The sequence below is a fragment of the Protopterus annectens genome, chromosome 5.part0 (assembly GCF_019279795.1).
Source record: "Protopterus annectens isolate FY-2018-M chromosome 5.part0, PAN1.0, whole genome shotgun sequence".
Lineage (NCBI taxonomy): Eukaryota > Metazoa > Chordata > Ceratodontiformes > Protopteridae > Protopterus > Protopterus annectens.
In genome coordinates, this window is record NC_056735.1 from 1358682578 (window position 1) to 1358698639 (window position 16062).

Sequence of the window (16062 nt, forward strand, 5' to 3'; positions counted from 1 at the left end):
CTGATGAAATAGCGTTTGCTATTTTCATCTTTCGATAACATGATATAAATGCGTATGGGTGGACATTAGAGTTTCAGACTTCACACACTCCATAACATCCATGCTTTTACTCTGTTATTCTCTCCTCTTCCTAATATTATGAAAGCAATATCTCAGAAGTATCCCTATAGTTGGGCTTTTATCCCAGTAGTATTTATGGCCTGGTCCACAGTCCTTGCAGTAGGACATGAGGAGGCATGCTACTGGCATTTGTTAACATGGCCTTGCATTTGTTTTCTGTTTGCTGTGTTAGGTGGTTAGGTAGGACCCCCTGACATACCATACATTGACACTATGGGTGTGGCATGGGCCTTTGCCAGAGGATTGTAGGCCATTTGAGAGTGCTGCAGGCCATCTGTAGCAGGCCAGTGCACTCTGTCAGTCATACGTTCCCAGGCTGCAAGCCAGTGGATTACCCTGTGGTGACAGTGGTGAGTGGTTGAGGTGTTCCTGTCAATCCTTCCTGTTCATACTGATCCACGAGTCTGGATGTGGTCAGGTTGCTGCTTACAGCTAGGGACACACTTGCATGGGACACCTATTCAGCATGCAGCATCATGTATGTATTCCCATACAGAGATGGGTTCATGCTGCACTCATTCCCTACTGCATGGATATGACCTGTGATAAACCTGTGGCTGATAGTGGGGTGAGCTGGGTGCATGTGTGATATGGAACCTACTTTCACCTGACTCACAAATATACCTGGGACATTCCCCTTATGCTGGCCTGTGTGTGGACATGGGCAGCCTGTCATATCTTTATAACTGTGCCTTTTGTGGTCTGCTAGTGATTGGCCAGACTACCAGTATAACATACTAGAGGGACAACAGATGTGATCCTAACCTCTATGTATAATTCCAGACTTGTGTGCAGTTGACAGTTATTTTATATGCAATCTGTGTAGGTTACTTCTACATGTGTACTGTTTCTATGTATGGGCCCCCATTCGTGGCATTTCCAATTTCCAACGGTGACAGATATTGACATCTGGACAGTGAGTATATACAACTGCTGACATGGGTGTAGCTGAGAAGCAGTGTGGTTGGCACTGCAGTTGTTGGAACATGACCCTGTCAACCACTGTACTGTACCTAGGCTACTGAGACACAACCATCCAGGCCCACATGCTGACAGCTTCCAGGCAATATTAAACACACAACAAACTTACCACACAGACCCCTGCATATTGCACACATGCAACAATGTAGACTGGGACAGCTCTGGCAGTCTGTGCTTCAGCGATATTACTCCTCAAACTTACATGTTACTGCATTTCTACATGGGATTGTGGGGGTGCACACCTGAAGACTTTTAATATTTGCAATGACTGTACTGGTATTTCAGTTACTCTGTTGGCTCCCCTTTCATATTGTAATATGACCTATCATGCAGAAAGGAGGCATATCAGTAGAGTACACATGTTAGATCTTAGTGGCATAAATTTCAGTTTCAGACTTCTTACCCTTCAGAACTAAAATGCAACTGCCAGACCTGTTGTAGTATGTCTGTGTAGGTCTGGTGGGGGCTGTTCACCATTGCCATCATTTGGGGGCCTTAGCCCGGCCTTTCTTTATGGTCATCTACACCTGTCCTGCTGGGTGAGACTGGTGGTGGGTATGTGACCCTCAATGACATCCATGTGTGTGACGTATTGACACTCACAGTTATTTAGGCCATCACACGTACTGCGGTGGGAGTTGTCACCTTGCGTAGTACTGCCTAGTATGTTGACACCAGTATTTGTTATGAATTTCCTGCTGTCCCATATAGCTGTCTGCTGCTATCCCATTCAGCCACCCAATTCCCTTGCATGCTTGCATCCATATCATACATACAACTATGACAACATACTACTCCATTCAGTAAGTTATAGGAAGGGTGAATTTCCTTGTTGCTGGGCCAGTATTGAGGACAGTGCTGGAGGGCTGACTATGTTGGATGTACATATTACACTCCCTATACATGGTAAAGCACAGGTAGTGTCATTTTTGGCATCCCTTTTGCTGTATGTGTGAGTTGGAGAGAGGTATCAGTCCCTGGATCCCTACAGTGTCAGTGTGTGTGCTAAGCATTGCCTCTTTGCCAAGGCCTGGGCATACTGGGCACACCTCCTTCTGCCTACAGGGGCAGGCTCAGGATGTTCTTCCTCCAAGTCCCTCTGTGCCTGTGCTGGCCTTGGCAATGGCGGGGGGCTGTGTGGTCCTGCCCTGTGCTGTTCCTGCTGCAGCTGTTTACGCAGGATCATATTGTGTAGCATGGCACATACTTTGAACATTTGTATACATGTAGTTGGAGAGTACTGCAAGGCTCCACCAGATATGTCAGGGCAGCGGAACCATGATTTGAGCATCCTAAGTACATGCTCTACAATAATCCTGGTTTGTTTGTGTGCCTCATTATGGTGTTCTTGTTTGGGTCTGTGTACATTTCTGATGGGTGTCATCAGCCATGGCTCCAGTGCATAGCCAGCATCCCCCACTAGATGGGCATATGGGATGTCCCATTGGCAAATGCCTGATACAGCTTTGAGCAATGCCACATGTGGAAGTCATGATAGCTTCCGGGGCTGCCAGCACACACATTCATGATAATGCCCAGGGCATCACACATGACCTGGCAGTTGATGGAGGAGAAGCTGTTGCGGTTTATATAGACCCTACTCCGTTCACCAGTTGGAGCTTTGATGTGGATGTACGTGCAGGCTATAGCACCCACTATCTCAGGGTATTCTGCTATACGGTGGAAGAGACGTGTACTTCTAATCAATGCCTCACGGGTGGTGGGAGAATATATGTGCTCATCGGTATGTGGTGTCATGGCATCCAGGTACTGGTGGAGTACCCTGGATGCTGATGCCTGTGAAACCCCCCTGATATCTCCAGTTGGTCTTTGGAAGGTACCTATGGCTAGTATTCTTAAGCCTACACATACCTTGGTATCCACTGGGATCGTTCCCCTCTATTAGTTCTGTGTGTGAGGCGTGGCCGGCACAGCTCAACAATTTGCTGTAGAATGTTCCTGTCCACCCTATAGCGCTCTGTTATCTCCAGCTCATGTAGGCCCTGGTAGGTTGCCCTGGGTTTGTACACTCTCCTTCTCCTCCTCACTGTGGATCAGTTGTCAGCATTCTCCTCCTCACCACCCTCAGTCTCTAACACATATCGATGGAGTAAAGCAGCAGCAGCCTCTAACATTTTTAGTTAGCTTTGCCAATTAAAAATCCCCAGTTTGTGGGAAAAAACAGTCTGTAGGGTGTTTTCATAGTTTATATTATTGTGCTGGGCTGCTGCATGTGTAATTGGTTGATTCTGATACATTCCACCTGACAACTATGCTAGTTCTCCTTGATTGCCTTCCTACTGCTGTTTCCCCAAAAAATGGTCTGAAAGGTGTTTGCATAGTTTATAGTAGTGGCTGGGCTGCTGCATGTGTAATTGGTTGACTCTGATACATTGCACCTGCCAGCTATGCTAGTTCTCCTTGATTGCCTTCCTACTGCTGTTTCACTTTCCCAGTTCTTCCCTATTTAAGCCCTGAGGCACACCATGCATACCCAGTGCTCAAATGTAAACAGTGCTGCCATTTCCTCTTTTTCTTTTTCTTTGTTTAAAACCTGGTGTGTGGTGCATACACCTGTTTAGGCTATGTACACACTACTCAGGCACATCTGACACACTCCCTTCCTTAGCTATGCTTAGCTAAGGGCAAACACAGGCCACAGAGCTCCAATGAGCTTACAGTAAGCATGACACACCTCCTTATGAAGTTATTTGGCTCTTACACTTGCACTGTTGTATTGCTGCACCTACACGGTTAGGTACAAGCTGACACTTTGAAGAAATATGTAATTCAGTATAACTCCCCTCATTTGCATACTCCAGTGTGTAGGTTGTTAGTTACTGCACTAAAATGGACCATTTTCCCCTTGACAATCAGTGGTCCCTGGTATTGTTTACATTCTGCATGCCATTGACTATAATGGCAAAATGCAGAATTAACTTAAAATTGAGTTTTCACATTTTTTTTATTTTTGGCACGATCCCGTTTGCGCACTGCTGCCCTATGTTTAAACAGCCGAGATAAGCCAAAACAAAAAGTTTAATTTTCATAATAATTAATCACTTTTTAATGCCACTGGCCTTATATTTGGCCATTGGCATGTCTAATGTACATAATACATGCTTTTTCATGAACTGTAATGCCTCCGTTTTGTCAGTTGCAGAAATTTACTCAGTTATTTTCTGAATGCATATCTGTGCTAACACTGTTCTAGCAAGAAGACCTGGCAGCTTGGTGGATCACTAAATCACCTCATTTGCATGGTTTTCACCAGAAAATGAGGTGATTTGCATATTTGCTGGTTTTCTGTGCTAGAACAGTGTAGGACCGATAATGCACGTGAAAATGGCACTATCCTGAATCGCTCAGTGGCCATTTTCAATGCAGGAGCTCCTACACTGTTCCTACATGGAAAATACGGCTTCCTGAATCCCAGGGTTAGTGTATGCATTGCAAAACCATTCAATTCAACAATCTGAGCTCTTTGTGAAACCATGAGCTGCTGCAAAGAAAGAACTATTCAGTGTTTTGCATTTCAGCCACTTCTGTCCAAAGTAAAGAAAAAATAATAAATAAAAAAATATGGGTGCATTAAGAGCTAGAACACAGATTATATGCAATCTATGTAGTATCTTCTGTACTTTATAGAAATGAGAACAGCCATGTTGTTTTATGATGTGATGCAATTAAATACACTTTCACAACGTATTATACACTATGTCTCTTGTTTCCTGACATTGCTATTGATTTATTCTGAGACAGTTTTTTTTCACATTGCAGCATGTTGTCAAAGACTTACCTGAGTCGACCATCCTCTGCAGCAGCTCCACCAGGTATAATTTTAGTAATGAATATGCCAGGGTCATCTCCAATGTGAGGGTTGTCAATGCCACCAGCAATACTGAATCCCAAGCCAGAATTGCCCTGCAGAACAACAGGCTAAAATTAGAATGTGAAGTTACCTCAGATAAAATAAAATATAATCATCTCAGCCATTGTTTTGCCTAGAAGCAACTTTTTTTCCCATCTGAATTGTGATGCACCAGCAAAAATTATATTATTTTTTGCGGTGTGGAGAAAGCATTTTTTTCTGCTAGAGTTTACTTGTGAAATTGCTATTAATAAATGAAAGCTGTTATGACATATATTGAGCTATAACATTACTATTATTAGTAGTAGTAGTAGTACAATATTAGTACATTATTATTATTATTATTATTATAATTAACAATAATAATAATTCTATTTTATTATCATAAGCACATTATTGCTAAGAAATCAACCAATACCTCTTCCTATGCAAAAAGCAAACAAACAAACAAACAAACAAACAAACAAACAAACAAACAAATAACCAACCAACCAAACAAACAAAAAAACACCTAGTTCCTTTTTCTCATTTTATCTGGATCAGAACCAGCTCTGACCATTGTGGTACCTCCTTTTGCTTACTGCTTTCTCCTTATCTTTAACAGTAAAACACACACACTCATACACACACATACACACACACACACACACACACACACACACACACACACACACAAACGCACACGCACACACGCACACATGCGCGCACACAAACACGCACGCACGCACGCGCACACACACACACACACACACACACACACACACACACACACACACACACACACACGCGTCCTTTAATAAAGAGGAATAAGTTTCATTATTAGTACATGATTAAGATTATTGCCCAGGTAAACAAAAGAGGAATCTAAGGAAACAGTTATCATATTGCAATCCACCTAGCCTTATCTAAACATTTTTTTTAATACGTTGCCATCAGGTTATTTATTACTGTGTTTTTTCCCCTAAGGTGTCCATAAAAGCTTTTACATTGCTACTTCATTACAGCTGCATTGTTCATATTCCTACTGCCAACAAGGTTAGTGCCAAAAGGTGCGTTAAAACAATATAGATGAATCTCCCAACACTGGTTGGGCCGACAAAAAATATGCCAACAAAATAATCGCAAGCATATGTAATATGCAAAGAATATGCAACTTTAAAACAGAACCATAAAACCAAAACTAAATTTTCCCTTGCAGGATTTCAAGTTAGCAAAACCATAACAAATATTAATAAGTATACATTTATTGAAGTCTTAACAAACCAAAATAATTAAATGAACGTGCTTCTAAATTTAAAAAAAAAATGTATCTGCATTAATGCTTAAGATCAATTGACCATGAAAATTAAAAACAGATCTAATTAAGTATCAGTTCAATTAAACCATAACAGAGTGGTCTAAAAGCAAAACATATAGCTAGTTGATATAAGTATCATGGAAATCAGAGCCTCCAGAAAAGCATACATGCTGGCACTAAGAACTTTTTATAATAAATAAAAATATCCTTATAGATGCATATTTCATTCAGACTGCATAAGGCCAGACCCTGTAAGTTAAATCCCCATGCATTTTTTTTAGAACATTTTTGCATTACTTATTGGCAATTGTACATGGATTCACTTCAGAATCTCGATATTCCGAAACATCGAATTTCATATGGCTGAGACCATATGATCGATGTTTCAGAATATTGAAATTCTGAAACAAATCAAAAAAACCCCCCAACAATTTAAATGTTTCTGCACCCCCCCCACATTCCCGCTACTTAAATATTCCAACTCCGAGATCGCACTAGAACGAGGAAAAGGGAAATCTCCCATTCTACTCTGTATGCAGATCTCCGTTCAAAATGTCAGGATTCTGAAAGTTCGATCATATGGTCTCGGCCATATGAAATTCAATCTTTCAGGATTTCGGCATTGTGAAGTGTTCCCATATATATATATATATATATATATATATATATATATAAAAATATATATATATATATATATATATATATATATATATATACACACATCTATATATATATTTACTATGAAAATAAAAGTCATAATAAAATATATTTAGCTGTGTGATTCACATGTGCGATGTTATACATAATAATGAGGTCAGAACGTCGAAGTGCATGTAGTGAAAGAAACACATTCACACTTTTGACATTATTTTTGCAGTACACTATTGCAAATCATGTAATGTAACATTTTGCAGGGGGGTAAGCCCCCCAGCACCCACATGCGGGGCTGTGCCTCCCATACCCCCTGCCAATTATCTTTTCCAACTCTGTGATTGCACTACAGTGGAGAAAAGGGTAATTTCCCAATTCCTACTGTACCGTGATATGTAGTCAGAACACCAATCACATATGTGCAAATGTAAAAAACACTAAACTCAACAGGGTAAATCATTAAAATAAACGTACGAAACACAAATTTCACAGACTTTAACAAGCTGCTTTAATGAAGAGCTAAAAGGCTCCAAAATACTAAGCACTTTCTCCATCAACTGATGGCTTCTTCAGAGTAAAAGGAGCTCATAATCACATTGTTTAAATACAAAGTTCCACATGCACATTAACCAATCAAATTTCTTACTTAATTTACAATCCCAGTGAACATTCTATTAAAACGTTCAAATGAACCATAAAGCATGCATGGAAAACTTGTTTGAAAGCATGTATTAAAACATATATGTTTATATATATATATATATATATATATATATATATATATATATATATATATATATATATATATATTCCTCATAAGCATTGGCTTTTAACATACACATTGTTACAAATATTTGTTAAAACCTTGTTTAAATTATTACAAACCTTTCCCCCCAATGAATCAGAGCAAAATGGCCTCAAATAACCATAGCCCTTTGTTTCAAAATGGGCTTTATGGAAATGTGGTCGTTGAGTCCAGGGTAGGTTGTTGCATCTAATGTCATCTGCCATTTTAATTCTAAAGACTCAACTCTGACGTTGTCATCACCACCTCTCTCACTTATCATTACCCTGTCAATTACAAGAAATATAATCTTGTTAAAATTGACACATTTCTTGAAATGTAAATACAACGTGTTGTGATTATCCTTGTTTTTAATGGCCCTCTGATGTTCTGCTATCCTTTCCCTTAATCTACGTATAGTTTTCCCTATGTAGAACCCTGCACATATTGTACAAGTCGCAAGATAAACCACTTTCTTAGAGTTGCAACTACATTTGCCCGGGCATGGAATAATTCTATTGGATCCCCTCACAACAACATAGGGTCCATCATTAATATATCTACAGTACCTGCAAGACCCACATTTGTACATTTGTGAAGTTGTAAATCTATTTTGTGGCATCTCAAATAAATTCTTTATATTTAAGCCTCTTAAAAAATTACTTTTGGTTTTTGGCCTAATTCCTTTCGCATTTCCATATTAAATGCCAAGTCCCAAGACTTTCCAATAATCTCCATAATATTAGGTATCTGGAAATTGTATTTCAAGACAAGGGCTCTTGAATCGAACATCTTTGAATGAGAAGGTTCTATTCTTTCCATTACATCAGTGGTCCCACTTTTTTCTACCAGAATGGGTTTGAATGATGTCCACCTTCTTTTCATCACCTCTTTTTTAACTGTGATCAACAATTTCAGTGGATATCCTATATCTAAAAATATTCCTATTCGTTTGTACATCTCACTATGATAAATCTCAACATTACTTACAAGATGTGACCCATCTGCCCTTTGATCACAATTTTACATTGGTGTAATGGATGGCAACTTGAAAAATGCAAAAGTGAATTACTATATGTCTCCTTTCTATAAATATTACTTTCCAAACCTTCACTTGTCTTAGTAAGTTTTTTATCCAAAAAGTCTATTGTTTTATTGTCCCACTTATATGTAAAAGAAAGAAACGGGGTGGTGGAATTTAGATATTCAACAAAATTCCTAGCTTCATCTTCATTTCCCCTCCAAATAATTAGTATATCATCTAAAAAACAATTGTATAATACAATATGTTCAAAAAAAGGGGTAGGGAACAAAAATGTTTCTTCCCAATGTAGAAGTACCAAATTAGCAAAAATGGGGGCACATTTGGCCCCCATTGCCACCCCTGATATTTGATGGTAAATTTCTCCCTCAAATATCATGTAATTGTTTTTGAGCAAAAGTTCCATGAAGTTAACTACATTGTTCAACTTTACAGTGATCAAATGTTTACTTATCAAGGGGCTTTCCCTAAAATATTCCAACCCCTCTTCTTGGGGTATTGTTGAAAATAAATTGACCACATCAATGGTAAGGAATGACCAATTGAAGTCACCCTTATCGATTCTATTAAGTTGCTGTAAACAATGCCATGAGTCCTTCAATATGGGCCCAAATTTATTCAACAAGCCTTCTGTATTCCTTTCTACATACGCTGCCAATGGCTCAGTTTTGGACCCCCTTGCTGCCACTATCGGTCTGAAAGGGGGGTCATTCATATTTTTATGGATTTTGGGAATGCCGAATACTGCAGGTGTAATTGGGTGTTCAACTAGCAAAAATCCATAATCTTTTTCTTGTATCCCCCCTTCCAACAATGTGTCCATTAAGAATAAATCAATTTTTTGATATGCTATATTCATCTCACATCTAGATGCCCTCTGATATGTGCTGTCATCATTTAAAATAACTTCCATTTTGGCTATATAATCAAAGTGGGTCATAATGACAACCCCACTCCCTTTATCGGGTTTCATTATTCTAATTTCTTTATTTGTGGTCAATTCTTTCAATGCTAACCTCTCCTGCTCAGTGAGGTTATCTTGTTCCCTAGATTTATTCCTTTCCAAGTACGTTCGTATATTATTGACAGATAGTTTCTCAAATAATGCCACATCTTTATCAGTAGGTGGAATAAATGTACTTTTCCTAGTTAATAAAGAAGGAATAAAATCTCTCTGTATGTTCTGCCTTTTAAAATATAAAGCTAAATTCAACTGCCTAGTATATATTTTCAAGCTAGTAAACAAGTCCACAATTTTATGACAAAACACAGGCACATATGTAAACCCCTTTGCTAGTAGGTCATGGTGCATTTCTTTTATTTCCAAAGCGCTGAAATTATAAATAGTGAAGCCTGCTTTCGTACTCACTTCACATCTAAATTCAGCTACATCATTATTACAACCAAATACACCCGTTGAAATGCTGTCGTCAACCCTATCGGCACCACATGTAAATTCAACAACATTAGTGTTACATTCCAAAGTACTGAGAAATGTGTTACTATCATTAACAATGTCAATAGCTTCATCATTATAACAAAAGTCCAGTCCTTGAATTATCTCTGCCTCCGGTTGTTGCTGTACCACCGTCCTCTCGTGTTGTAATGGTTGTTCCCTTGTTGTTGATTGTAATGGGAACCATTCGACGGGCTCCCTGAATCACCCCCCAATTTGTTTCTCAGGCGTTCTGATCTCCTTGGACCCGAAGATGTTTCTAAAAAACCAAACTGCTCATCATTGCTTTCCCCAGAATCATGTTCATCGTTACTATCACAAACATTGCCCAAGTTGTTATACTTTTGCCTATTGCTTGAGCCATATTTATTACTGGCCCTGTTATTGTTCGGACCAAAATTGTATGCCATATTGTTCTTATAGTCAGACAGATCTCTTGATAACTTTTTCATATTTGTTTTAATATTTTTATCTACAAACTTTTCAATGTTATTGAGCACAACATTGTATTGTTTGGCATACTGAAAAAACAATAAGTCACTGGTAATACTTTTACTTAAAGTTACTATTTCTTTTTCAAGCATTTCCAACTTACTCATATTGTTTTTGATGATGATGTCCAAGATCTCTAACCCAGTTTTATCATACAAATCCACCAACTGCTTATAGGCCGTAGATCCTTTTTCGATCCCATTCAGCATTTTGTTGAACCTAAGCCCTTTCAGAACTTGTTTCAAAGCGATGGATTTAGAAAGAAATGCATTGTCCAGTTGTAGACCTCGGAATCTTCGGCAAATAGTTTCAAAATGCTCAAGCTGCTTTTTTAAAGATGGCATCGAAAGAACCCTTCCTTCCTCCTTCGAGACCAAGAAGTTGACGTCTGGAATAGGCAACCATTGTTGAATGTCCATTCGGCTCTGCTGAATTCCAGTACCAACCTGGATACCCTCACCATTGGTAACATCTCCATCATCTTCGATGTCCAAGCCTGGAAAGGAATGCAATGTGAACAGCTGGGCTTGTGAGTCCATCACCGTCACCTGAGAAGACTTCCCAGCATCCACCTGGGTCTGCGTGAGTAACATCGTCAGCTTCCTAACTGAAATGGTTAATTCCCGTATAACTGCTTCTATAAAATTGTTTGAAGAAAAACTTTGAAAGAAAAATCAAGTCCTCAGAAAACCAACCGGTGTAGCCGAGAAATGACACTTGTAAAAAACACTAAACCCAACAGGGTAAATCACTAAAATAAACGTACAAGACACAAATTTCACGGACTGCACCAAGCTGCTTTAATGAAGAGCTAAAAGGCTCCAAAATACTAAGCGCTTTAACCATCAACTGATGGCTTCTTCAGAGCAAAAGGAGCTCATAATCACATTGTTTAAATACAAAGTTCCACATGCACATTAACCAATCAAATTTCTTACTTAATTTACAATCCTAATGAACATTCTATTGAAACGTTCAAATGAACTATAAAACATGCATGCAAAACATTTTTGAAAGCATGTATTAAAACATATATGTTCGTATATATATATATATATATATATATATATATATATATATATATATATATATATATATATATATATATATTCCTCATAAGCATTGGCTTTTAACATACACATTGTTACACATATTTGTTCAAACCTTGTTTAAATTATTACAAAATTTGTCCCCCCATGAATGGACAGTGGCATTCCCTACACTGAACACTCACAGTACTGCAAGTTGGCAATACGGGAATCAACCAAATGAGGTTGAAATTAAACCACACACACACACACACACACACACACACACACATATATATATATATATATATATATATATATATATATATATATATATATAAGAGAGAGAGAGAGACAGAGACAGAGATTCATAAAGCACACAAAACTAGTACATGTATAAACAGCTGAATCGTTCATGTGTGCATTAGTTCATAAGAAACTGAAAAAATCCACCATACTGCAGTTCTTCCTGAATTATATAACATTAGCAAGATCCTGTAAACTACCATGTTATCGATTATCAAACATATTGCATTTTTATTCTTCAGTATATCACATGGCTCTCATTCTAGCATCATGTCTGCCCTTTTTGAATTTTTTTCAAAGTCCATTGTCTTCTTATGGCTTATTACTTCAATCACTGTACCATTTTGTTAATCTAATGAAGATCTTTGATCTCCAGCCCTCATCTGTTTTTTAGACAGTCTTAGAACAATTTAATGTATACACCTTTAAACATGCTAAAGTTGCCTACAGGGATCTTTCTACCACGAGAATACCTCGTGGATAGTAAATATTGATCTGTTGTGTCTGTGTGCCTGTGTGCCTGTAATGCTTAAAGAGCATTCCAGCAAACCTCACACATTAAATAATGGCACAATGGAGAAATATATTTGCAGAAGTGAATAGATATATTTTCTTTATAGGTTATGTTTTCAGAAATGCAGAAGTGAAATCTGTAGTTTAGGAAGTATTCCAGGTGCAACCAACAGGAATGCTTTCTCTGCAATGCAAATTAGCATGAAAACAAAGCTTTATGTCCAGTAAGTTGATTCAACCCTTACTATAAGTGGAATACTTGGGAAACCTGAATATGTAAAGTGTGCTTCATGCCTGCATGTTAGTAGAGAAGAAACTTCAAAACTATTTAAATCCTTTACATTTCTAGCAGAGAAGAAATATAAAACAGCTATTACATAAAATATAATTGTTGTAAGTCTAAAAACCTGCTATTAATGTATTATTTTTCTTTTTAAGCACACTTGATTGTACATATACTATAGAGACAATTTCCATAGCAAAATAAAATATGTAAACTCTGTGAATTTGGTGAATTGCATCATTCATTAGTACGAGACAGAACAGTTAGTGAAAGTTTGACTGTTAAAACAAGGGATGGGCTGTTAAGAAAGGTAGGCCTGATCTTACCAAACGATGAAACATGAAGAGCAAGCAAAGTTAAATACACTTAGCTAAAATAATTAACTTAGGTAATGGAAGTCATAAGACTTAATGAGAGCCAAACAGAAAGGAAAAATGAAAAAGAAATTGTGCATATATTTTAATAGAAATGGAATCAAGAGAATGAGAAATAATGTAAAGAGAAAATTTGGAGCAGTTGAAATACCAGCCTTGATTAATAGGTATGTCAATGCACATGGCAGCAAACTTTACTCTTCTTTGTAATCTATTCTGTAGAACCTCTGCTAGAAACATCCATTTTGTAAAGGTGTGTATAGGGAAAGAGAAGAATATTCAAAAGAATGTGTAAGTTGTTGAACAGGGTGATAAAAAGCAGTTCCACCAACAAACACATGTGTTATGTGATATTAAAATGAAAAATAAGAGGTAATAAATGCATTGAATTCTAAAGAGCTGAAAGCATTGAGACAAGAATGAAAGTCAGACTGCCAGCAAGAAATGTTGAGAATTAATAACTAAATTTTTGGACTTAAGCTAGGCATAGGTGCACAGATAAGTACTTTATGTGAAGGTACTTTACTAGTTCTGCATGTCACTGAAAACGGTAATACGTGCACACTAGCAACGTGCAACATCAAGAAAAATAAAACCACTAGGTGAACAGCTACTTTGCATCTGAAGAAAATGCAAGAAGTGGGTAATTCTGTTATATACTGTAGAATTTAAAATTTCTCCTAATTTTGGGTTATTGGGCTTGTGAGAAGCTAAGGATTTGAAAACAAATTCACAGTTTGAAAGCCAATTATATATATGTAGTGAAAAAAAATTATACATTTGCAAAGAAATCTCAAGAGTGCACATTCATAGCAATGATATCCGTCTGGATAATGATGACTTAAATTCAGGCTTAGGAGGTGTACCAGCAAAGTATAAAGCAAAAATCAAGCCTGATGTTATGCCACTGATATATTATCCTAAGAAAGTACCAGTATTTCTCAGGAGCAGAATGTAGGCGGAAACTGAAAGGAAAGCCTACATGTGATTGAATGAGCTATCAGAGACAACAAAACATGCGAAAAGCATGGTTACTTTTGTGAAGTAAGACGATATGTGTATTTATATGGCTCTACAAAATGTGAATAAAATTCTTACAAAGAGCATTACCAAATGTTTACCAATGATTACTAATGATCATGTCATCTTTAAGGGGACAAATAATAAGTTAGTTTTAGAAGCAAGTAGACAGATGTCAATCTGGGATTTGAGCATATCACACCAAAAAATGAAAGGTCCAAACTGTCTATATGTATTACACAGCTATGAAAACACAGATTCCTTTTATTTCTATTTGTTGTTTCCTTATCACCAAAGATGTTCCTAAGAGCTGCTTCAAAGATCAGTGGCCTTGGAGAGTATTAGAAACATACCCACTGACCTGTTAGTGAGAGTTAGAGAAATGATGTGTGTCTCAAGAGACTGATAACAGCTGATGAAAAAATTAAGGCAACATAATTTCACTTTAAATAAAAAGCAAATATAAAGTGAACGTGTCAAGTCTGAATTACACCATATTCTAATCTCAGAATCACATAAAGCTGATACAGAAAAGCATAGACTATTTGTATAAGCCAAAGCCATTAAACAAGCTAACAGGAAATGCAAGGGCTCCTATGAATGATACAGTATTTTGCAAGGTTTATATGTAATTTATATAGATATAGATATAGATATAGATATAGATATAGATATGCAATATCTGTGACTGTAATAACAGTGTTAGAACAAGAGGTAGTATGAGAATGGACTTATGAAAATTAAAATAATATGGTATAAGTAAAGCAGCAGGGTTGCACGTAGACAGGTACACTCAGAATGGTAGAGGAGCTGGGATTCTACAAGAAAATCGATTAGACTCCTGTGGATCAAAATAATTTACCGCATCACATGAGTAAAGAAGGATCGTTGGACAATTGTGCATGGGCATGAGAAAATCCATAAATTTGTTTTCAGTAAAGAAGTTCATGTGGAAACAGAGCATAAATGCTTACAAATATTCATTTATTTATATTTGTTTACCAGGACAGTACACTGATCTCAATGGAACATTTACAGGCACAGCCTGGGTGAATAGGATCACATAAATAAACAAAACATATTTACAGATAAAAAGATATGATAAAAAAAGTTTTTACTTATTTACAGCTGAAAGAATATGCTTCAATATTTATTTCAAGAAACCATTCACAATGTCAAATCATGGATTGAAAAATGGAATTATACTTAGCAGAGTTTTATGGATAAGATGGAGTGATAATGACTGAGATGGCTTATATTACAGGGTTATCAGCAGCAAATCATTATATAGAGAGGCATGAAGACAGAAGAGGCAAGTGAGAATAGTTGCTGGAAAGGATAACATGGGAAGAACCCAGAAAAGGTGAGAGAGACATGCAGAGAGAAGAGGAGTAGAAAGGAGAAGAAGTGTGAGATAGCTACAAAGACAAGAGGGCAATAGGATTAATGACAATCAGTAGGTAAGGGGAAGTCATGATAACATAAGGAAGGATGAAATAGGGATAAATGGGTGTGAGAGAGCGGCTCGGAAATGTAGAACCCATAGAAAACATATTTAATAGGGAAGTATTAAGGATTGCTAGCATAACTGGAACTTCACTGAGTAATATCACAGTCATAACTGACAGAAGAAAAAGTATAAGAATTCCAGAGATGTCATTAACTCTGATTTCAAATGCAGTTTCTTAAATAATTTACAAGAGACTTACCTGATTAAAACAACAACAACAAGGAATTATTAAGAAGAGAAATTTAGTCTTGTTTTTCTTTCAAGAAAGAAATACATTTTGTTCAAGACCAATGTTTAATTTCATTTAATTTAAAGTCCAAAGCTGACAAAATGA

At 37.3% G+C, this 16062-nt stretch overlaps 1 protein-coding gene across 9 annotated transcripts in view; it reads right to left on the reverse strand.

Annotated features, from left to right (window-relative positions):
- The window catches only part of DLG2 (discs large MAGUK scaffold protein 2), a 4792098-nt gene that overhangs the window by 2123859 nt on the left and 2652177 nt on the right, over positions 1-16062 (reverse strand). For all 9 annotated transcript variants that reach the window (XM_044071159.1, XM_044071154.1, XM_044071155.1 and 6 more), the window contains one exon: positions 4901-5025. In XM_044071159.1, the coding sequence (XP_043927094.1) occupies positions 4901-5025 (125 nt within the window). The remainder of the gene's footprint in view (positions 1-4900; positions 5026-16062) is intronic.